This window comes from Natator depressus, chromosome 22, assembly GCF_965152275.1.
Source record: "Natator depressus isolate rNatDep1 chromosome 22, rNatDep2.hap1, whole genome shotgun sequence".
Classification (NCBI taxonomy): Eukaryota; Metazoa; Chordata; order Testudines; family Cheloniidae; genus Natator; species Natator depressus.
In genome coordinates, this window is record NC_134255.1 from 19,326,148 (window position 1) to 19,349,545 (window position 23,398).

At 47.5% G+C, this 23,398-nt stretch overlaps 3 protein-coding genes across 6 annotated transcripts in view; 2 read left to right on the forward strand and 1 right to left on the reverse strand.

Moving 5' to 3' along the window:
- BCL9L (BCL9 like) overlaps positions 1-23,398 on the reverse strand; it is a 159,493-nt gene that overhangs the window by 126,209 nt on the left and 9,886 nt on the right. For 2 of the 4 annotated variants that reach the window (XM_074936573.1, XM_074936571.1), the window contains exons 4-5: positions 7,008-7,727; positions 3,931-4,100 (exon numbers count right to left, since the gene is read on the reverse strand). The exons of 1 other annotated variant lie outside the window; for it this stretch is intronic. The gene's annotated coding sequence lies outside the window, so the exon portion shown is untranslated. Of the gene's footprint in view, positions 1-3,930; positions 4,101-6,996; positions 7,728-23,398 lie in introns of all 4 variants that reach the window. One more of the 4 variants, XM_074936575.1, reaches the window with a different exon arrangement.
- Positions 4,951-7,687, forward strand: UPK2 (uroplakin 2). The gene is made up of 5 exons (XM_074936542.1): positions 4,951-4,970; positions 5,705-5,859; positions 6,884-7,025; positions 7,111-7,184; positions 7,572-7,687. The coding sequence occupies exons 1-5, from the start codon at positions 4,951-4,953 to the stop codon at positions 7,685-7,687; spliced, it is 507 nt and encodes a 168-aa protein (XP_074792643.1).
- On the forward strand, positions 12,588-19,057 carry FOXR1 (forkhead box R1). Its single transcript, XM_074936543.1, is given in 7 exon segments — positions 12,588-12,708; positions 14,380-14,490; positions 15,054-15,271; positions 15,763-16,028; positions 16,559-16,791; positions 18,913-18,975; positions 18,978-19,057. Coding segments are annotated over 7 exon segments (1,092 nt in total).

Below are 23,398 nucleotides of genomic sequence, written 5' to 3' on the forward strand. Positions count from 1 at the left end.
AGGCCCAGGAGCAGCACTGACAGACTCCTTCTCTGCAGACCGCAGTAGTCTTTGAGGCTGACCACGTTACAGTGACAAGAGTCAAGAGAGCCAGTGGTAACCACATCTCAACATGTAATGTAGGCAGGACCTTAACTGGGTCTGTCCAAGACTGCTTACATAACACAGCTAGGCCATCCTGTACAAAACAGAACCAGGTCTGGAGAGGAGCATAACTGAACCAAAACTCAGTTTTAATGCAGCACAGACAGCAGCTCTGCCTCATTTAAACCACAATAAGTCGCAGCCAGGATGAGGCTCTTAGCTTTGTGTGCATGACTGCGGCCCTACTGTTAGTGCCAGCTAAGGAAGATCCTGTTTAGTTTAGGCGGTAGAGGCCTATGTTTTGGGAGTTGGGCTCCAGTCCTGACAGGGTACATGTGTGATTTATTGAGTGGGTCTCCTTCCTGCAGCACACAAATTTGTTAGACCAGCCCTTCCCTCCACAGCATATCACATCCTCTTTGTTTGAAATTATGGGGCAGCACAATCAGCGTGGAGACTGGAGTCCTGGACACATGGGGGGGTTGGGAAGGAGTGTAAAATGAGGGGCCTCCTGCCCTCCCCCAATGTCTCCAAACACCTGAGCAACTTGGGAGTAAGCTGAGCTGCTACTCTTAGGCCTGGTCTACACTAGAAAATTAGGTCAGTTTAACTATGTTGGTCAGGAGTGTGAAAAATCCACATCCCAGAGCAGCACAGTTAAGCCAACCTAAATCCTTGTGTAGACAGTGCTAGGTCAACAGAAGAATTCTTCTGTCGATCTAATTACTGCCTCTACGATCGGTTTAGGTAGTGTGTACACTGAAGCACTACAGCAGTGCAGCTGTGCTGCAGCAGCATTTTAAGTATAGACAAGCCCTAGCACCTGCTTGACCCCTGTCTCTGCTCACCATACCCCATACTTGCAGAAATCACAGCAAGACAAAAACATAGGCAAGGATACCTGGAGAGAGGAGAAAAAGTGACAGACAGGGAATGGAGGGGCTGGTAAGGGGAGAGCTGATCAGGAGCACTGAAGGTGGCAAGCAGAGAAATCGTCCTTTCTGCTGGATTTGTCTAGTAACTCCCCTCACACAGAAGTTGCTGGGCCAGCTCAGCACCAGGCTCCATGTCTCCTCATGGAAGGCAACTGCAATGCCAAAAAGAGATCTTTGTTCCAAGATGATAGCATGAGGAGACGCACTGGGCCCATCACCTCCCACTTCTGATCCCCTGACTCCTGTGGCAGTGTGGATGCAAAATTCCAGTCACAGTCATCATGGGAGGCCTGACATTGTGTAATCGGGGAAAAGGGGATTTGACTCCTGTTTCCCACCCACTAGGAAATGCACACCAAAAGAATCACTCACATCCAGGATAAGAGCACACTGCCCTCCTGCCACACACACAAGCAGGAGCTGTGGAAGCAGAGGCAGAGATCAGGGCCACCCCTGAGATGCTGGCCCCTGTTCATTCTGGATAAGTAGAGAGAAGAGTACACATGGGACCACTGCTAGCCAGGGGACCTGTGATGAAGGGAATCTAAAGCTGGCAATGACCTGAAGGGCACCCAGCATCTTGGCTCTGTGAACTAATCAAGCAGACAGCAAAAAAAGAGCCTCCAACACCACCTTCCAGGATCTTGATCCCACTCAGTGAGCCAATTCATCTCTCACGGGGACCCCATTCACACACATCCTCTATCATCTGACACCACTGATCACTAGATATCACCATGCTGCCTCTCAGAGGCTGTAGGAAGCATGGAAATGCCCTGAAATGGCTACGCTCCTTCTTCTTAGACTTTGCCCAGATGATCCTCAGGGCTATTTCCTCTATCTCCAAGACCTTTACCTACAGAGTCCCACAAGGCTCTGTCCTCTATACTAGGATTTTGGGAAAGCTGGCAAAACACCAAGGGCTGCAGTGCCAGCAGTAGCACTGAACATACACAGCACCATCTTCCAGCTCTCTCAAAACTGGGACAAAATCAGCACCAAGATGAAGCTGATACTGGTAGGAAGAGGGGTGAACTTCCCTCCCTCCTCTATAACATTGCTTACTGTCAAGGACCATTACCTTCAAATCACTAGGTCAGTCAGCAGCCCCAGAATCTCTTTTTGGACTCTTTACTGCTATTGGATGCCACCAATAGGCCCCTTACATCTATGATTGACAGAATGGTGCACAATATGTTGGCCAGACATGGACATGCCTGTGCTGATCCATGTGTTCATTATCTCCCGGCTTAGCCGCTGCAACTCATATCTTAAATGGAAGCCACATTCCTTGAAATAGCCCCACTTGCAAAAGAGGCAGCAGCCCCCCTGCTCAGTGACTCAGACCACTGAAGACATCACCCCAGTCCTCTGCTCTCTGAACTATGCCCATGGAACAGAGTCCAGTTTATTCCAAGCCCTCCAGGGGATTAGTACTGGCTACCTGGAAGACCACAGCCATGACAGCAACATTCCCCCAAAACAATGAAACCAGCAACCATTGAGGGAGGCTCATGAGACAGACCACAGATGGAAGCTGGTCCTGGACTATGGAGCTCACTAGGCCAGAGAGAAGAATGACCATGGATCAAATGCTAATGGACCAGTTTCAAATGCAAATCTTGTTTCTCTTGCTCAGCTTTCCCGGAGTAATTCACACAGTGTGGATATGCTCCTACAGATGTGTGGATACAGAGATGTGCATGGATATGAACACACACACACACACACACACACGTAGGAATCACACACTCACAAGCAGTTGATCACTCACAAAGTAATGCTTGGAATCTACATACATTTTTGTTGAATTTTTTGCATCCCAGAAGTTTTACTTTGTCTAATGCACCATAAGATAAGAAGAGGGGGGAGGGAGGGGTCACAGAGTCTAAAACGTCTGGAAGGACTTCAAACCTGAGAGAGAAGGACTAGCTGCTGGGCTATGCCCCCTCAAGGGGCACCCACTGCCCAACTGAGATTGTGAGTTTTCTGGGGCAGGGACTGTGTCTGGATCTGTTTGGATAAATTTGGAGTAACAAATGCTATGATTTAACTATATCCTCTGCTGCTGTGTCAAGTCTTCTCTATCTCATAGAACCAGGAGTGGAGGGAGCAGATCAACTAGTTTTGACCTATCCCTCTGGGGCTCTGGGATTGAGGGGAATCATGCCCAGAGGAGTCCTTGGACCAAACTCAGCCCTTGGACCTGCACCCACCTATACTCCAGGGATGGACTTGACCCCTTAGTCTCTATGTCAGATCTCAGAGAGGGGAGGAGAGAGAGAAAATAAGGGGATAAAGTGTTTCCCTTGGTGCTCTAAGATATGAGACAAGTTCCTCCGCACCCTGAATCTTGGTGTTCAACTCTCAGCAGGATTCATCTTACAGTCACAAGTCACCTCCCACATGGAGAAAGCACAGTGCCTCCCTCCCATTCTCTCACTACCAGCTGAACTGCAGTGCAGGCAGAATTCCATCTCATCTCCTCCCCACAACCTGGCAGAATCCAGCATCTGTGACATCTGGGATCAACAATTGCTGCTGCCCATCTCCCTCTTCTCCTCCTGCATGCAAACACTGCCTCTGCTTGCAGGGGCCTGGAAGCCTTTGCAAAGACCTGCAGTTGCACAGAAATTAGAGTTTCACTGTCAAATCTAGGGATCCCTTCCCATCTGTACTGAAAGCCCATATCCCTGCTGCCTGCATGGGGTGAAACAGGGGGAAGTGCACTTGCTCGGGGAGAAGCCCCCATCCCTCTGAGCTGCAGCCTGATAAAGCCTCTCTGGATTCCCAGGGTGTGGATTATATGGATGACTCAATGTCAGGGGGGGCGTGGTGAGGGAAGGGCATCTGGTCAGAGTTTTCAGCAAGGCTGCTCCCCTTGGCGGTCTCTTGAGCAGGTAAAACTCACCTGGCTGTGAAGATTCCAGCCATTCTGATACCAGGCAGCCTCCAGATCATTACCGTCACCTCTGTATGCTCTCGCCTTCACTCACAGTGCAACTTCTGACCTTTCTGACTGTCTGCATGTTCTTCAGGAGGACCAAAGCAGCAGGTTCTCTCTTTCTCCCTCTGTTTTCTCTGAAATGTGATGTCCAAAGCATTTGTTGCTGCTGCTTGGTTCCCTGAGGTTTCTAACACTGGAACTACAGGGTGGCCAGAAGGAAACACATGGCTGCAGGGAGGACGGATAAACTTGTGGTTTACACTGGGAATCAGGACTAACACGGTCATGGACTCAAGTGTGACCTTGACCAAGTCCCAACCCCTCTGGTGCCTCAATGTCCCCATGTGTACATGATAGTTGAGGATCCTGACCTGGCTAGGCAAAACTGTAATGGGCTGAGAGATCATAGAGTAGGGAGATGCTGCTCAGGGTATGGAATGAGTTCTGGAACCAGCTCCTTGTCAATGTGAGTCCGGGTGGATATCCCAAGGGGTTCTCCTTGGCCATAGGGGTAAGGGCACATCAGTGGAGGGCCCCAGAAGGAGTGCAAAAATCACAGACACAATGGACAGAACCTCAGAAATTCTCCAAGGGAACTTGAAACGCATTAGCCCCTAAGATCAAGGGGGGAAAATTATTACAACTGTTTCTAACATGTTCATAGGTGTTCAGAAGGTAACAAATAAGAAGAGCTATTCCCTGAGACGGCTCTGAAATTTCAGCTCAGTACCATAATGCAAATAGAGCAGGCAACTGAAGCTAGGACTTCTGGGCTCTGTTCCCATTTCTGCTACTGTCTCATTGTGTTGACTCTACACAGGTCAGGTACTCCTCTCAGTGCCTTGCTTTTCCCATTTATACAATGGAGATCCTGCCAACACCCAGCAGTGCTGGGAGGGGGCACTCTCACTTAGCATCTTTAAAGTGCCTGAAGCACCTCAGAGGAGAGGCCTCCTCCTCCTCCTACAGGGACAAAGTACTCTCATGCTTATCGCACAGAGAAGGTAAGTTTACCTACTCTTGCAGTTTCAGCCCTAAAGCTTCCCCTCCCTCCCCCTTCCTATTTATGGCCACCTGATACTCAGCACCCACTGATCTACACACCTGCAGATGGTTGGCCTCACATCAGTACTGCAGCTATTAACCCTTTATATTCCAGTCCCAATCAATGCAACTGCTGGAGGTTCTTTGTGTGTCTTGAAGATTTGGGGCTACTCTATGCTGATGGGAGAGAGCTCTCCTGTCGATATAATCAAACCATCTCCACAAGCAGCAGTAGCTATGCCAACAGGAGAAGCTCTCCCATCTGGAAGAGCCCAAGCTCCAGCTTGCATGGCCTGGTAGCCAGGCCAAGCACCCTTGGTTACCCTCTCCCTGTAGCTCTGGTTGCCACTCCCTCACCAGGGGCAACACCGGCAAAGCATTTGAGGGAACTTATGAGAAAACACACCTCAGAGATGGGCTGGATCCAAACCTCAAGCTGTAGAGAAAATGCTGGGGATCCAAAATCCAAGCTGAGCTTCAGAGCTCTCGCATCTGGATGTTCTATGAACATGGCCTGGGGCCTGGCACTTTGGAAGAGGCCCCAGACTACAAGGAGAGGAGACATCTGGTTTGTCTTGGGTGGGCATGAAGAACTGATTGGGGCCAGACACGGGAGCCTGGCTGGGGGTGAGGAGGAAGTAGGGGGCCAACAGGCAGGTCTACTGTGGGGAGCTGAAGGTTCTTATCCATCCAGAGTTTCATCTGTAGTGCTTTCAGATTTCAACATCTCCAGCTTTTCCAGTGTGCTCTTTCTAGCATTTGCTGAGAGCTTCTTGATGGCAGTGCCCCTGTGTCAGTTCACTGGGGCACACGCCAGCATCCATATCACACATCTCGATGGAACCACAGGTCAGTGAGATGCCTTCTCCCCATCGTCCCAAGCTCCCCAGCACAGGCAGCCATAAGTTTACACACAGCAACTGGAGTTTTTGCTGTAGTTTTAGCAGCCAGGATTAGTGGTTAAAGTAAGGAGTCAGGATTTCTGGGTTCTTGCCCAGCATTGGCAGGGGAATTAGTCTAGCAGTGAAAGCAGTGTGGGCTGGGAATCAGAGCTCCTTTGTTCTGTTCCCACCCCTACCACTGAGTCACTGCATAACCTTAGTAATTTTAATTAGAGGGGGCAAAATCTTGAGTTCAAACCCCTTCAGATTTCAGAGCCAGATTCAGATTCCCAGGTTGGAGCCTACCCCCGTGGTTCTGTTTGGGGTTAAATCCAAACTGGGTGGTGCCTATTTTCTGGTTTTGATGGGGATGAACTCATGAGACTTCTGCCCAAGATGGTGAAAATTTCATAAGAACTGCTGATTCTGCCTACTGAATTTTTAGATGAACTTTCAGTGGAGCCATGGGGGTTTTCAATGGTGGTCTCCCAGCCAAGTACTGCTCAACTGCATCCCTGCTTAGCATATGAGATCTCACAGCCCAAGCAGGCCTGACTGCAGGATACCCCAAAGCAAGGTGAGAGAATGAAGGGTAACCAAAGGTGACTCTGTGATGGGAGTGTCATTGCTCTGAGCCCAGAGGCTGCATATTTGAATCCCACAACGTTTGCAGCAGGCCTGGCTCCAGTGTGATCTTGTGGCTTTTTTGCTGTCTGTCATAGGATTTCCATTTATGGGGAACCCCTGGATCCTTCTCCCTGTGAGGGGAAAGACCTTCTGAAAGGGCTGCTGAGGAGCTTTGACAGGGGTGGGGAACCAGGCCCTACACAGATACCCACTAAGCAGCTTTGGTGAGCTCCAGAGGACCAGGAAGCCAGGCCATTCTGAATCTGTGCCAAAAATCTGCACACCAGCTCTACGGGGGTTTGGCCTCCTCCCAGGCCCACAAGGAAATCCCTGGGTTCTAAACGCTCCTTCCCTCCCCTCACCAGATATCAGGCACTTCACTGTGCCCCCATGCTGTGGCAGGCATGACCTGGTCAACCTAATGGACAGCAATGGTGGGTTCACATTGACAAGACTGGATGCTTATCAGGTCACAAACCTAGTCCTCACCGGCTCTTTGGCTCTTAGGTAAAAATCCAGGAGGCCAACTGGAGAGGTGTTTGCAGGTGTGGAGTGATCCTGGGTCTCTCAACTGCATTTTCTTCTTCTGCAGCATTTCTTACTCCATCCCCAAAAAGGACCCTTCTAGATCCACAAGCAACACTGTCACCATAGTCACTCTGGAGCGTAAGTGATGCCACTTTGTCTAGCACACTAAAGACCCCTGCCTTTATCTGGCTGAGTTACTAAGAAAGGGATGGACAGGCAGCTGCCTTGCATCAAAGGGAAGAATGTGGTAATGGATTCCAGCACATCCAGAGCAGAGCCATAGGCCTTCTCCTACTCAGACACAAGGTTCTTCATTTGTACATGTATATACATGAGCCATGGCACAGCCTCAGACTACATCGCTCCATTGTCTATTCCACAGTTTCACATTCTCCAGAGCTGGAGCTTCAGTAGAAGAGGCGGACCGGTGTTCTGGGTCCATACTGAATAAGGGGGATGGTGGTGGGGAAAGGTCTGCTCTATTTCCCTTGGACTCATGGGTGTCTGATGTATTCTCCTCCTCAGGAGTGGATTACAGGAACACAGCTGTGGACATCTCATGCAGTGGGGTCATGGTGGTGATCATGGTTCTGCTCTCTGCAGGCCTCATTGCTGTGCTGGCAATCACAGGCCGCAAGTGAAGCCGGATGGTGCCCAGAAACCCACAGACAGTCGCTTCCCCTGTGGAGACAGTACCACACTGTCAGTGACATGCAAATTAATACAAAAGGCTGGGCCCTTTTTTATTTTTTGGGTTCTTTCTGATGGAAAGAAAAGGCCTGGACAGTTCCCCCCACATAGTTTTTCCTTCTTCCTTTTACATTAGAAGCTCAGGTCTTGGCTGCCCTGTTTGTCCTGGAGGACTCTGCGAATGACTGCAGATCAAGAAGGATTGTGATACCTCGTCTACACCTTATAATGGTATAACTATTCAGTTAGGGTTTTTAACTAAAATAGTTATACTGGTACAAGCCCCCAGATGGATGAAGTTTTACCAGTATAAAGGTGCCTTACACTGGTTCCCCCTCCCGTATAAGAGTAAGCTGTAATGGTATAAGCGCATCCCAGCTGGACCCCAGCTGGTGAAACTTGGAAGAAGCCTTGTACAACTTTATCTACACTGATATATTTAAAGCAACACAACTTGTGTGTGTGTAAACAAGGCCTTAACCAGTCACATGTCAAGGGATTTCAATTTGGGGGGAAGGGATTTGATTCAGACTCATTCAAACTCCAGTTTTTGTTTTTCTTAACACCTGTTTAGACTCAGACACCTGGGAGAAAAAGTGCCTTTGTTAAAGTTTCAGCCCCTAAACCCCTTCGGTGAAAGGCTGAGATAGCTGTCAGGCCACATCTCTGACTCTTCCAAAGAGATCTCCAGCAAAAACAGGGACTAACTGGCTTGACATTCCTGAGATTCCTAACAATGAAACCAAGCAGAATTAAAAATCAAAACCCTACAAATTTTCAAGCCTACTTTATGAATCTTAAAGAATCAAAACCAAGGGCACAAATCCACTTTTCTTCCCCCTCCCTCCTTGCAGGTCGCTTTAATATGGTAACCTCAGTTTAATTCATGGCTTTGCTCCTCCTGAACTTTTCCCAGGCCCTGTCCAAGACGCCAGTTTAATTTGCTTCATGTTATATTTGCTACCAAAACTACAAGAGTGATCAGTCCATGCACTTCCAGGCATGACATTCTAACCAGCTAGGATGTAAAAAAAATTCCCTCTTCCCGGACATCATTGGATAGCACCGCATGATATCTAGCTTCTCCGTTGTCAGACACATTAAGGGGAATTCTTTCCTCTGAAGCTATTGTCACTGGCCAGGACTCCAGGCCAGATAGGTTTGATCTAGAGTGCTGGCTATAGGCAGTTTAATTCCTAGTTCTAAATGTTACTCATCCTCTGCAACTCCCAAAGTTAACCCTTGTGGTGCCTGAAGCCACAGGATGTATGGGATTTCCCTTGTATCATTCACTTCCTGAAGAACATGTGTTCTGTCCTCATCTTATTGAGCATAACAATGAAATGTAGATGCCATGGGCTGTATCTACTTTCTCCTCACCTTCCCCACATGTTCAAGATCTCCTCTACTTTATTCCTAGCAGATTAAGGGAATCCTCTCACTGCCAGATGCCAGTGTAGCCGCAGTGAACTGGCTTGGATTCTGGTGTGCACTTGGTCTCAGAACTCAGAATCCATTTAGTTTCCAAGAACATAGACCTATCATGCGCAGTCAGGGGGGGAAAACACTCACAAGGAGATTGGTGATGATGGATGCCCCACCCACTTCTTTCATTTCCCATTCTACAAGGATTCTTGCCATAGTCTCACACTGAGCGTGATAAGTGGGGGAGGTGGTTGTGCTAGAAGCTAAAGTTCCTGTTGGTTCAGGATCCAGGATGGAGTGGATCTTCTGAGTTTACTTCTGGGGGATTTGGAGCTGCCTGTTCCCTCCAGTGCCTTCAAGGCTTGTTATTAATTTACATGCCCTAGTTTATGTTGGTGCCTTTTGTCTTTATGATGCTCAGATCCTAGTGATGGGTTCCCATATAGGAAGCTAAATTGTAATGTTACATCTTCTGCTCTTATAATGGGGTCCTGGAGGAGCCAGGAGGCCTTTCACTGCTCCTTTGTGGGTGTGCATGTGAGTGGACTCTGTTTGTAGATTGGGTTTTCTTGGGGCTTTTCCTCTTCTCCATCTTTTTCTCTGTTTAAATGCTCTCCCCTGGTCATCAATAGATCATTTTTGTATAACCCAAAGACTTCATCCTCTGCAAGGGGCTTTTCTTTCCTTTATCCTGCAAGGTTGACAATATAATGTCAATAAAATGTGAAATTTCTTCTTAAAAGAACTCCTCAGTTGGTCTGCTTTGGTTTCTGCCTCATGCTGCAGCATTTTGTTTCAAAAGGTTCCAATGCTCTCCGGTGGAGAACGTGTTGTCTTGACAGACATTACAGGGATGTTTGACCTATGGACCCTGCTTTAAATGGTATATACCTGTAAAACACATCCCAAACCTACACCACAAAGGAAAGCCTGAACATGAGCTGAGTATCTGTTGTGCTTCACAAAAGTTTAGTTGGAGACTTGCTTTCAATCTGAGACTGTCCCAATATCAGGGCACATTTTTTTTTTTAAATTGCCCAAAATAATCAATTTAGTCCCATCACTTAGCTGTGGGCTGGCTGTGAACCTCCCTCCAAACTGCAGCTGTAACTAAGGGCACGTCTTCACTTGCAACGTTAAAGTACTGCCACGGCATCGCTTTAACGTGGCTTGTGTAGTCGTGGCATAGCGCTGGGAGAGAGCTCTCCCAGCACTATAAAAATCAATCAATCACCTCCACAAGAGGAATAGCTCCCAGCACTGCTGTCTATACTGGCACTTTACAGCACTGAAACTTGCAGCACTCTGGTGGCTGTTTTTTCACACCCCTGAGCGAGAAAGTTACAGCACTGTAAAGTGCCAGTGTAGACAAGCCCTGAGTCAGGGAAATTGCTTACACCACCATCAACATGTGTAGCGTGCCTGGAAACTAACTGCATGCTGGACTTTCCCCTGTTGGGTCTTCACCTGAGAGATAAATCTCTCCCTTCCTGATCATCAAGGCCACTGTGGGTGGGGGCAGGATTAAATTAAACCAAGTTGAACATCTGAATTGCATAGTTTACACCACAGATTGGGTGAGGAGCCAGGTATATGTGATACAATTACAAGGAACAAAAGGAGTGAATGAAGCTTCAAGTGTATCCTTCACTTTTTGGTGGCAGTTTGGAAAAGATACACAATAAGCACATCCGGGTCTTCTTTAGCAGGACCTTTTGTGCCGATGTTGTTACTTTCTGGGACTCCCTTGATAACTTGGTTATGCTGATCCCTCCTAACAAATAACATTTCAACATTTCCAATGTAACCAATAAAACCAGTTCCCACCTCTGTCCATTGACCTCTGCTGGCACACAGAACCATCACATCACATGACCAGTTAGGGAGATTTTAAAAAAATATTATCCAAACTCCATGTCAAAGAGGCACTAGAGAGGGTCCCCATGTGCCCAATGAGAGTCTGTGCAATTCTTCACTAATGAAGCTAGACTGTAATTTTACATCTCCTGCTCTTGTAGTGCTGCCCTGGAGGACCAAGAGCAACCCTACAACAGCAAACAGGGTGCAGATGCCAAGAGCAACCTTACAATAAACAGGGTACAAAGACTCCCCTCACTCTGTAGTGACCCCACTCGGTGATGATAGGATCTGAAGGAAATTAGTGTATTAGGCACAGATTCTCAAAAGTTCCAGAATTTCAATTAGAGTTAGGTACCTAAATACTTTTGAGAATCTGAACCTTAATTCTTGGGCAGAGCTTTGAAGATGTAGAGGTATGTATAAATACGAAGCATTATTATTCCTCTCTCACCCTCCTCAATTCAGTGCTGGTGCTAGCTCACTGGGGGCCCCTAAGCAGGAATATTTTTGCCCCTGCCCACACAACACATACTCATAATTAACAGGGGGCCCCTTTGAGCTGCTTGGGGCCCTAAGTAATTGCTTAGTCTGCTTATGTCTTGCTCTGCTCATCTAGAAAGACATTTGTAGCAAAGTGAGGCCAATAGGAGAATCTTCCACACATTGACATGTACCACAGCTCTTGCCTAGCTCAGGCATGGAGCAGAGCAGCAAAGTGAACAGGACAAGAGCCTGCTCAGTTTCATTCCCTAGCTGTGCTCCATCTGCTGGTGGGCTGGCAGCAAAATGAGGTTACAAGTAAGTCTGTTGAGTTTATCTTGGAGCTGTGGAGAGAAGCAGAGGGGGAGCGGAGCAGCAAGTTGTTGGAAGGGAAGGAGCTGGGTTAAGAATAAGAGACTGGGAGGGAAATGGAAAAGAGAAGAAACTGGGACTGAAGAGGAGAAAAAGAGAATAAAAAAGAACAAGAGGTGGGGGAAAGGAGAGAAGAAATTAAACTGTCCAAAAAGGAGGAGAGGCAGAGCTTCTCTGTCTCTGCTGAGCTGACTCACCTCAAAGTCCCTATATGTCCTCCAAAAAGCATTTGAGTTTCTCAGACCATAAAGGCTACAAACCCATGGATGATTCTGTATTACAGAACAGTTGCAAATCTAGTCCTTTACACTTATTCTTCCAGAAATGTTAGGATAAAGCTCTGCTAACCTAACTAAGGAACTGAACGCTTATCAAGAATTTAGATTAAACAGACAGACAAAAAAGCCCACCAGGTGGTACCTCTTTTATTCTCAAATAGATTGCTTGTTTCATTAATACTAATCATCCAGTCCCTAGAAAGGTCTTTAATGGGTATTTAAAAGTGAATCAAAGGCCACCCTTTAATTCACCTGGTCAAATATCTCTTATGCTCGTGCTCTCTCTTTTTTTTTTTAAATGTGAGATCAAATCTTATGGAGCAGAATTAGAGAGTTAAAAGTTAGCAGTGGTTAACTCTCTGTGGCTTGCTCTGTGTTCTCCCTCCAACATTCAGGGTATGCAGCAGTTGTGGGTTATTTTGCAGATTATAAGAAAATGTATTTGAATTTTCAAAACAAAACATTTTGGGAAAGCCTGCATCTAAAAACTGGCCTTGAGGACTGGGATATGGAGGAGGAGCTCAAGCTAACCACCACCACCGATCAGTTTCCTCAAGGTAAGGAGTTCTGAGAGTCTTGGGTTCTGGATGGTTTGGTTATGTGTATGTTCTTGGCTGTGAAACTTCCAGGTGAAAAGAAGACACTCTGATGGCTGGAGATAGAAATCTGATCTAGCCTGGAAATTCATTAAAAATCATATCATATCTTGTCTTGCTATCAAAGAATTTAAATGCTGTTAAATTAGAATTTTCTCTTTTATGAACTTCAAAATTATGCAAATTTAGGAGAACCCGGAGATTAAACTGTAAATAACTGACAAGTACTCTGACATCGGGGGGGATCCTAAAGAGAGCTGACAAGACTGGCTCAATGAAATAAAAATCTCCAGAGAGCACTCCAGAAAACATATTGGCATATGATAGAAGTAGCAGCACTGACTGGGCTAGAGCAGATGCCAATGCTGGATACATGTGATTGTTCATGATTCTAGTTCAACATTGTGAAACTATCACAGAAAATGTTTTGCTAAAAGATATAATCTAGTTTAAACAGGAATAATTTGGGGGAAGTTCAATGGCCTGAGTTATGCAGGTGAGATTAAATGATTACAGTGCCCCCTCTGGCCTTTGACTCTATGAATAGAAAAAAGCAGAAACTGAACATCTCTAGTATGTCATGTCTAGTTCATGTCCAGCTCCACCATTGTTGCTATGATTTGCTGCTTTGGCCAGTCTAATTCTAAATCTCTCCACTGATGTGCCAGTCTCAAAGAATTCTTATGATACTTTAGTACATGGATTGTAGGGCTCTGGACCATGCTAGGGAAATGCTGGGACTGGCATCTCCCTAAAAACCTTATAGTCACAGTCTTAGGCTCTAGGCCTGGAATCTGACCCTTAGGCCCACATGGGTCCCCATTCTGCAGGAGTCCAACTGCAGGATGAGGGTTTTGATGGGTGTAGCCAAGTGGCTCTCAACCAGGGGTACCTCTGGGAATATGCAGAGGTCTTCCAGGGGGTACATCAACTCATTTAGCTATTTCCCTAGTTTTACAACAGGCTATAGGGTTGCCAACTTTCTAATTGCACAAAACCGAACACCCTTGCCCCAACCCTTCTCCAAGACCCCACCCCGCTCACTCCATTCCCCCTCTGCTCTGTCACTCGCTCACTCTCCCCCACCCTCACTTAATCATTTTCACTGGGCTGGGGAGGGTCCCTTTTTGACCAAGTGTTTTGGTTTAAGCACTAGTGAAGTCAGTACAAACTAAAATTTCATATGGACAATAACTTGTTGATACTGCTCTATATACTATACACTGAAATTAAGTACAATGTTTATATTCCAATTGATTTACAGTTATGTGGTAAAAATGAGAAAGTAAGCAATTGTTCAGTAACAGTGTACTGTGATGCTTTTGTATTCTTGTGTCTGATTTTGTAAGCAAGTCATTTTTAAGTAAGGTGAAACCTGGGGTGTACGCAAGGCAAATCAAACTTCTGAAAGGGGTACAGTAGTCTGGAAAGGTTGAGAGCAACTGGTGTAGCCCAAACTAGGTGACCCATCATGCTGCAGAAAAGGGCCTTTTTTCCCCAACCCAAATTAGACTAAGGATGCGTCTCAATGCCTTGATGCTCAGAAGAGAAAGGGGGTGGAGAAGAGGAGGGAGATGGGTGTCAGTGCTGTCAATTCACCACATTGTCTCTTGATCTTCCATTTCCCACCAGCTGCAGATGAAAAACAGAACCATCACATGCTGAAGTGGCAGTCTGAGCAACAGGTGCGCAGGAACTCACTCCCCAGGGAACCGTCTGAGACCCTCCCATCCATACGGCCTGGTGAGCCATGAGCAGGGTATTGTCCTGGGGCAAAGGGATGGTGCCATTAGCAGATGCGTATGTAAAAGGGCATTCATTTGTCCTGTTACAGAGGGATGGACAGCAACAGAGTGCACATCTGGGTCTGATCTTCTCCAAGGGTCAGAGGTGTTTAGGTCAGCACTAAGGGGAGTATTATGTACTCCTTCCTCCATTGGATGCTGCCAGACCAGTAGCTCAGGGTGATTCCTGGGTAGTGAGAGTGCAGGCAACTCTGGTGCTGCTCGCAGGGGAAGGGAAGTTAAAACTCCCAGGGTGAGCAAGGGACACAGCCCGGTGGTGTGAGGGGCCACAGGACAGGAGGGAAAAAACAATCCATTTTTTGTGAGATATGGAGATAAATGCTATGCAGGGGTGGTGGGTGCTAAAACAGCATGGAGTCTTAGGGTTATGAGAGCCCTGAGATTTTGGATCTACATCCTATTTAGCCTTAGCACAGCCCTGTTCCCAGGAGGCAGGAGTCCTGTCTGTTGCAGAGGCCCCCAGATGGCGTCACTGGAGTGATTTGGCTTCCTCTCTCTCAGCAGAATCTTATGTGCAGCCCCATTTGTGGATGTGGATGAACACCAATCTGGTTTGCCCCATTGCCAGCTGTCCCAGTGTGGACATGCCAGGACCCAGTAGCCCAGCATTCTCAGTAGCTGCTGCTCCAGGGTTTTCTCCTCCAAACCCTTCCTTGAATTGCTCCAACCTTGACTGTTCTGAGGAGGATCTGCTGTCGTCATCCAGTGAGGCAGAGAAGGTATGTGACAGAAGGGAAGCTGTGTGGACAGTGCTAGGCATTACATGCTTTGAGTTGCTTGGTCTCTGTGACTGATGCATCCCAAGATAGGACTAAGCTTGCTCATGCCCTGTTTTATGAGCAGCAGAAGTGAATGCATAGATTCCGCCCAAATTGTGGCTGGCAGAAGGTACAAGATGCTGGATTGGAAACTGGAATCCTTCCTATCCCCAGAACAGGAATAGCCCAGGTAGCAGCATATACCTCAGGCCTGTCATGTGGGGAGGAGCTCATTTACCATTACCCACTCAGTACGTGACCCTTCTGCTGAAACGATAGAAATGTGCCAGTTAGTACCCATTTGTGATGGGTACACATCACCACTGGGAACTGGACTAAGGCCCAAACTCATTACATGCAGGCCACTGATGTGCAACTTCCCACACATCATGTCTACTCACTGACTCCATGCAGGCCTAACCCATCTCTTCCACCCCTCTTTTTCTCCCTAGTTCACTGAGGATGAAGATGTCTCATCGGTGGACATCTCACTCTCTCAGAAAATGGAGACTCCCAAATCTAAGGCTGCTCTGGCACCCCGGAAACCAAAGGTCCCCAGATCTCAGAGCAAGAAGCTCAAGTACATCCTGCAGGCGAGCACCAAACTCAAAGGGGGCTGGCCCCGGCCCCCCCTTAATTACTGCATCCTCATCACCCTGGCCCTGCGTAACAGTGCAGAAGGCAGCCTGACTGTGCAGCAAATCTACCAATTCACACGGTACCCACAGCCCTCCTAACTCCCCCCATGCTGGGATAGGGGGAGTTTAAAGGGGCATGGGTACAAAACTGTCCTAGCTTTTGCTAGGGAGGAAGTATGGCTAGGGCAGGTGGCTGGAAGTCAGGACTCCTGGGTTCTATGGTTCTATTCTCAGCTCTACTACTGACTCACCATGAGACATTAAGCAAGTCACTTCCTTTCTGTTCCCATTAGAGGCTACATGGGCATTTAAATAAAAATCTAAGTTCAGGAGTATTCAGACTTAGAGTTTTAGTTCTGGCCTGTTGCCATTTAACAGTACTCTGTTCAACTGGTCCAGCCAAACCTAATGTTTAAGGGTGTAACCTAATGGTACAGGGGCTTGGGAGGAATCTCTCATCCTCTTATATCCACGTATGTTCCACAAATGATCAGGTGCACTCTGGTTGTGGCAAGAAACATTGACCTCATGACTAGCGTAGCCAATGCTGTGCTCTGGGCTTGCCCGGCTTGTGAACCCAGCTCTGTGCCCTTCTTCTCTCTCTCTACAGGCAGCACTTTCCCTTTTTCCAGACAGCCCCAGATGGCTGGAAAAACACCATTCGTCACAATCTGTGCTTCAGTAGCAGCTTTGAAAAAACCACCCACTTTGTGTGCAACGAGGGCAACCGCAAGTCCCGCCTGTGGAAGCTGACACTAGAAGGCTGCAGAAAGTTCCAGGAAGAGGTATGGGCTCTATCTGAGGAGGCCCTCGACTTAGTGAGCCAGAGCTTGAGCAAACCAGGTACATACCAAGAGGCAGTAGCCCCCACTGAGGCTTTGGAGCCCAGGATGAGTGGTGCTGGAAAGCAGGGTCTCCCAAGACTTTTATTGTGAGGTTACACTAGAAGGGAGCTGTAGAGGGAGTATATGCAGTGATGAGCTGCCAAAATCTTAATGGGTTCCCTCCTCACCCCACGAGGGGGTTGTTGCCCACCCCCCCCCCCCAGGACTCCTGCCCCATCCAACCCCCCCGTGTTCCTTGACACCCCCCCCCAGGAACCCTGCCCCATCCACCCCCCTCCCCTGTCCCCTGACTGCCCCCAGAACCGGGCAGGAGGGTCTCGTGGGCCACCGTAGTGGGTGCCCACTGTGCCCCGCCCCTAAGAGCCAGAGGCACCTGCCAGGGGGCGAGGTGGGGAGTCCCGGTGGTGCTTACCTGGGGCAGCTCCCAGGAAGCATCCGGCAGGTCCCTCTGGCTCCTAGGGGCAGGGGAGCGTAGCTGGGGGGGAGCAGAGGGAGCAGCTGCTCCCCCACTGATCACATCAAAAGTGGCGCCTCAGGCGCCGACTCCCTGGGTGCTCTGGGGCTGGAGCACCCACGGGGAAAATTGGTGGGTGCAGAGCACCCACTGGCAGCTCCCCACCCGGCCCCAGATCACCTCCGCTCCGCCTCCTCCCCTGAATGCACAGCCCTGCTCTGCTTCTCTGCGCCCCCCCTTCCCACAAATCAGCTGTTTGGCGGGAAGCTGGGGAGGGCCGAGGGTGGCGGAGGTGAGCTGGGGCAGGGAGCAGTTCCCCTGAGCACTCCCCCCCCCGGCTTACCTGCTGCGGCACGGGCGGCCCTCCTTGCACCCCTCCCCCCCCCCCCCCGGCCCAAGCTCACCTCAGCCTCCCTGGGCCTGAGCGGGAAGCTGCCGCTTGCTTCTCAGCCTGCCCCGGCTTCCCGTGCAAACAGCTGATTCACGGGAAGCCAGGGTGGGGGGGCGGAGAAGCAGAGTGGGGTGGCACGTTCAGGGGAGGCAGTGGAACGGAGGTGAGCTGGGGCCGGTGAGTGGGGCGGGGAGCTGCCGGTGGGTGCTCTGTACCCACCAAATTTTCCCCTTGGGTGCTCCAGGGCTGGAGCACCCGTGGAGTTGGTGCCTAAGGTGCCACTTTGGGCCGGTTAAATTTAGACACCCTTTTAGAACCGGTTGTCCCTCATGGAACAACCGGTTCTAAAAGGGCTTCTAAATTTAACAACTGGTTCTAGCAAACCGTTGTGAACCGGCTCCAGCTCACCCCTGAGTATATGTGTGGACAGACCAGAGGAAGGAGAAAATACAGAGGGCTAGACTGGATGACTGAAGATGATGGATCTTCTAGGGCGGAGCCCTTACAAGTATGGGTGGCTCTGTGCCTCATTTAGCTGTAACCTAGGCCAGAGGAGAAGAGGGGGAAGATTTTTCCCTTTTGAATTATAGAAATGCTCCTGGTCGCTCCTCTCTGAAAATTATTCCTCTCTCTCTCCCCACCATTGAAACTTCGTGCATGGAAAGATTAGTAAGCTCATAGCTGAGTTATTTCCAGCACTGAATGAGGTACTTCACAAGCTGCTGAGGGTGTTACTGGTTGCTGAGGATGATGGAGTGGGGTTGCACTTTGGAGACCAGGACTGCAGGTGCCTAGGCCAGTGAAAGGCATCACTGCAGAACAGTGCCAGGGACCATTCCCATGCCTTAGACTAAGAGACCCAGATGGTATTAAGTGGTGCTATCCTTATAGCTCTGGCCAGCCAATTTTAATGTGGATGCCTAAGATCTACACATGGCTGTGGGGGGACAAGCTTAGGAGCCTAGAGGCACATTAAAAAAAAAAGATAAGTACTTGAGAGAAATTCAACTATGAGCAGGGTTATTCTCCTGGCTGCTTAAGAAATCTATCCTCTACCTGATACTAAATAACACACTTGGCCAATGAAAATCAGAATGGAAGTATTAAATTGTTGGGACAAGCTCTCATTGGTGGCTGAGTGATCCCGAGATCAGGACACAGATAGCAATGGTGGTGGAATGCTGCTTAACCCTCTTATGCTGCAGAGCCAGAACCTGGTTCATGGCCCAGGCTCAGCCATCAAACCACCTTCTTTCTCTCTCGTTGCAGAACAGATGCAATCTTTGTTCAGTCTCTGATCCCTGCTGCCCCCGAGATAAGGACCATGTGGTTCCCAAGCAGCTTATTTCCTCCTGAGCTACTACAGTCAGCTTCCAAGCAATTGCAGAAGGGAGCCCTAGATGTGAATGGAAACTCTAGGAACTCAGACCTCTAATCAGAGAGAGCTGGGTCAGACCTGCTGCCTCCTCCCCCCCCGCAACGGCTTGCTCTGGGCAGGCTGTGTCTCTCAAATGCTTTAAGAGGGAGCCTCAGCTAAAGGATTTTCACTAGAGAGTATGGGGTAGTAGGAAAATCTGGTCCTCTTGACTTCTGTTTCCCCCTTTCAGCAGTTTGAGTGGCTATCCTTTCCATGATCCACTCGCTGCCGCTGGTCAGAGTTGGTTATGTTTGAGGGAAGATTACAGGAAGCTTTAGCATAATCTTGGGAATCTCAAGGCCTTTACTCTAACAGCAATTTCTCAGCTGCTTCTGTGCAAAATGTTCTTTCCCCTGTACAAGAAGACTGGGGTAAAGTCTATCTTTTAAATTCCTTATTCTCATTCTGCACTTAATGTTCTGTAAAGTATGCTAAAGGTAAAAAGCACTAAGGGCAGCTGAACTATTAAAAAAATCCCAAACACCATGAAACACGAAGCAGACAGTAAGAGCTAGAGCAGAGTTCAGACATTCCACTGCAGCCACTTAAAGATCCCAAAGACATTGTCATTTTATTTTGCTGAAGTTCCAGCTGACTAGCCCCAGAGTTTTTTTTTTTAAATATGCACACAAAACAAGACCACACCAAAATGTCTCTTCAATCCTAGTGCTAGGAGACACAAAAATGACCCTAAATGGGGTGGGAGGGGATAAGGTGAAAACTTGTGTTGTTGTTCTCCTGCCTCTTGACAATAGAGGCTGAATTCTGTTATTTAAACATAGATCGTGTCTCAGATAGGGAACCAATGATGTGACATGAGCAAAAAAGCTGTAGCAATTGAGGGGAAGGGAGTTTGTTACTTGTTTAGCTATTTAATGCTAAAGCCTACTGAATGCTGGGGAGAAATGAGGTCTTTGTTAAAGTCTCTCCCCCAATCCACAAGATGATTGCTCTAACACAGATTGCCTGCCACACACCTTTACTTTAATCAGGGAGCCAGAATGGAACCAGACATTCTATTCCTGGTATTTCTAAAGCTTAAAAAAAAAAACCCACAACCACAAAACTCAGGCCTTCATTATAAAGCAGTAAAAACATTTTTGTTTTTTTAAACTAAACCCCTCTGGCAGCTCTGATTCTTTACATTGTCAATACAGCAGCTTTTGTCTTATTTAACATCACAACTGCTGCTTCCTCTTACACAGGCAGCATGGATCATAAAACCCTAGCCCTCTGCGATATATCCAGTCTACATACTGGCACTGCCTAGAAACAGTTGGTGCTAAATGCCTGCATCAAGAAAGGCAGAAACCAAACAAGATGACAAGACTGGCTTAGTTTGATCTCAGTTGTTAGTAACACAGAACTATTTTTTAATCAGACAGCAGCCACTTAAACTAGAGAAAACTGGTCACTTATTTGACTATTTCATTTATAAAGGTATTTTAATAAATTGTTCAGAGTCTAACAGGTGTCTAGGTTGTTTACCTGTAATACCTACTAATAGGGTGAGGCTAACATCAGATGCTATCTGTAACATGCTAAAATTTGGAGTCAGTGAATTGTAAATGGAACCTTAAAGTGTGATTTAATCTATATATAAAAAATTTGGTGGGAGGGGTACTGCACAGAGCCTGTTTTTTAGAGAGGTTTAAGGCATCAGGAGCAAGGCCTCCCATGCAACTAAGACACTTGCACTTCCTAGTGCCCCACAGATGAATTCCTTTCCAACAGAAGCAGTTCCATGGTAGGCTTAATCCTCTTCTTGTATAATCTGACAATGATTTCTGTTCTCCCACTGCCACCACTCATCTTTTAGGAGTCTACTGAGCACTTAACTGCCAGTCCCTAGAGAGGATCATGCTTTCAGTCCCCAGTGAGCACATGACAGCAAAGGTGAACTGTTGTTAGTCTAGGATAGGCCCCTCTTATTCTCTACTGTAGAGTCTTGCAAGCAAGAAGTTTACTGGTACAGCTGAAACTGGATGTTACATAAACAAGTGACTGTTTCAACAGTCAGGCAGACCTCACAAAAAGAGAGAGGAACATGAGCAAATCACACCCATACCACAAGGGAGAGCACTCAAGCTGATTTTTCAGTTGACTGAGCCATCAGAATGAGCTTTGACCAATGCTCTAGTACAGCAGGACCTTGAAAGCCCATTCAAAAGTAATGTTTTGCCTCTTAAATCCACACAAGAGTTGCGGGCAAACTTAGCAAGCAGTCTCTACAGGAGGGGTGGTTTCTACTCCAGTCAGATGCAGCGGGAGCTGTTGCACATATTCCTGATTAAGGGTAGTCAGTAAAGATCCATGCAAGAGGAAGAGCAGAAGTCAGAGGGGAGGATTTGTTGAAAAGCTCTTCCCTTCCTTTAGCACCCTTCTCCCACAAAAATGCTTGCTTAGCAGAAAGTGGCTAATGTTACTCTGAGTGCCAGTAGGTAGAGGTTGATCCTCTTTCCACTAGGGAAAACGTAGAATTTTACTATAAAATAAACCAATATACCATCTATTCCTATATCCTAACTCCCCTATTCTGATCATGCAGCTGGTAGCTGTACAATGCTTTACCTGGGGTGGGGATTTCATGTCCTTGGCAGTGACCATTTTTGCTGATGCTAGAGGTTTGATTTGTTTAGCTATTCATGTCACTGCAGGCCTAAACTGGATCTAGTGCCTGACAACCTCACAAGCAGCTACCCTTCAAGAGGTAGAGCAAGGACCTGTTGGCTAAGCACAGGACTAAATATCTGGACACTTGAGTTCTATTTCTAGCTCTGCCACAGACATCATGCATGATGTCCGACAAGTTACTTTTACTCCAGCTTACAGATAAGGCACAGAGGTGACTCTGTTCTTATGCCAGAGGTGAAAGACTTGACATTTGTAACAAAAGCACTTTGAGTTTGGTTGGAAGGAGCCAGAGCGGGATACAAGAACAGAGGCTACAGAAAGGATCGCTTAAAGAATTAGAAATACAGCATTAAAAGGAAACTGAAGTTTTAATAGATGCCTGGCAAGCTCATAGCTGATACAGACTTAAGCTTTATTTTAAAGTGACTTTAAAAAAAAAAGTAGCTTTATTTGATCCCTAGCAAGGGGATCCCTACATGTAGTGCCAGCCAGCACAGTGGCAGCTTTCCTCCCTAAGAGAGGACAGGTAGAAGTACTACCCGGGGCTTGTCCACATCAGTTTGGGCACCAATTTAACTATATCACCTTGCGGGGAAAAAAGAAACAGGTTAGATCAGTTCAACACCCTAGTGTGGGCAGCACAATTTAGAAGTTTTACTACTGCAAGCTAAGTCAAAATGAATAGGGTATTGAACCCTTTTAACTAAATTGGCACAGATTTAACAAAACCAAAACTATTCAGACCTGCCCTGAAACACAGTCTGGAACAGGTGTCAAGCACCACCCACACCCATTGAAGTCAGCAGGAGCCCGGAATTTCTGTGGAAAAGGGGGCATAATATGGCTGCACTCAAGTGGCATTTGACTTGTTCTCCATATGAGAGTGAGAAGAAGGTTGGGTTGCTTTCCACACAAAGCCCATCTTCAGTAGCCTCTTGCTGGCAAAGGTCATTTTGAAGTCAGCATCATTTAGCCAAAAGAAGAGATGAAGGACAGGTGTCAAGTCATCCAGGTCACTGGGGTTGTGGGAGTCACAGGTCATATCAATCTCAGTGCTGCAAAAGTAAGAGGAAGAGTGGGTAGTTTTGTGGTGAAGACTGAACCCAAGATGATCAGGTTTTATTGTCCATCATAGCCAGAATGGAAGTATCACGAATATAAAGACACCAAGCTGGTTAGTTTCCCTGTAAGGTGGGGCACACTAGAGCTGCAACTCTAGCATCTGCACTTATGTTAGCAAATGGAAAGTTTTAATGGGATATGGGGGTGGGGGCGCAAGAGGAGAAGAGGCCAGTGAAGACAAGGCAAGTTTCCAATGCAGCCCTTTGGCCAAGAATCTAATGGCTGTACCCTGGCTGCAAGTTGAAGGATAAGATAAAAATAAATACTCTGACTGTATGTTGCTGATGCTTTGTTCTGACTGACAGCTGGACACTGCTTGTTGGCTGGCAGGAGCTCACCAACCATAGACACCTGCAGTTGATCAGTGATGTCACCCTGCAGCTACAGTACAGGGAGAGACATTGGCTGCTTGTGTCCCTTGAACTATTAACAGAAGGTTCCTCACATGTCCCTCCCCTTCCCTCAGTTTCCACATGATCATTTAAACTTGAGATTCCTCACTAATGAAATGGTGGATGTCAAAAACATGCACACCTTTCCAGCTTGGGATAAAGTATCAGAATCTGAGTCTACCAGTCATTTACCCT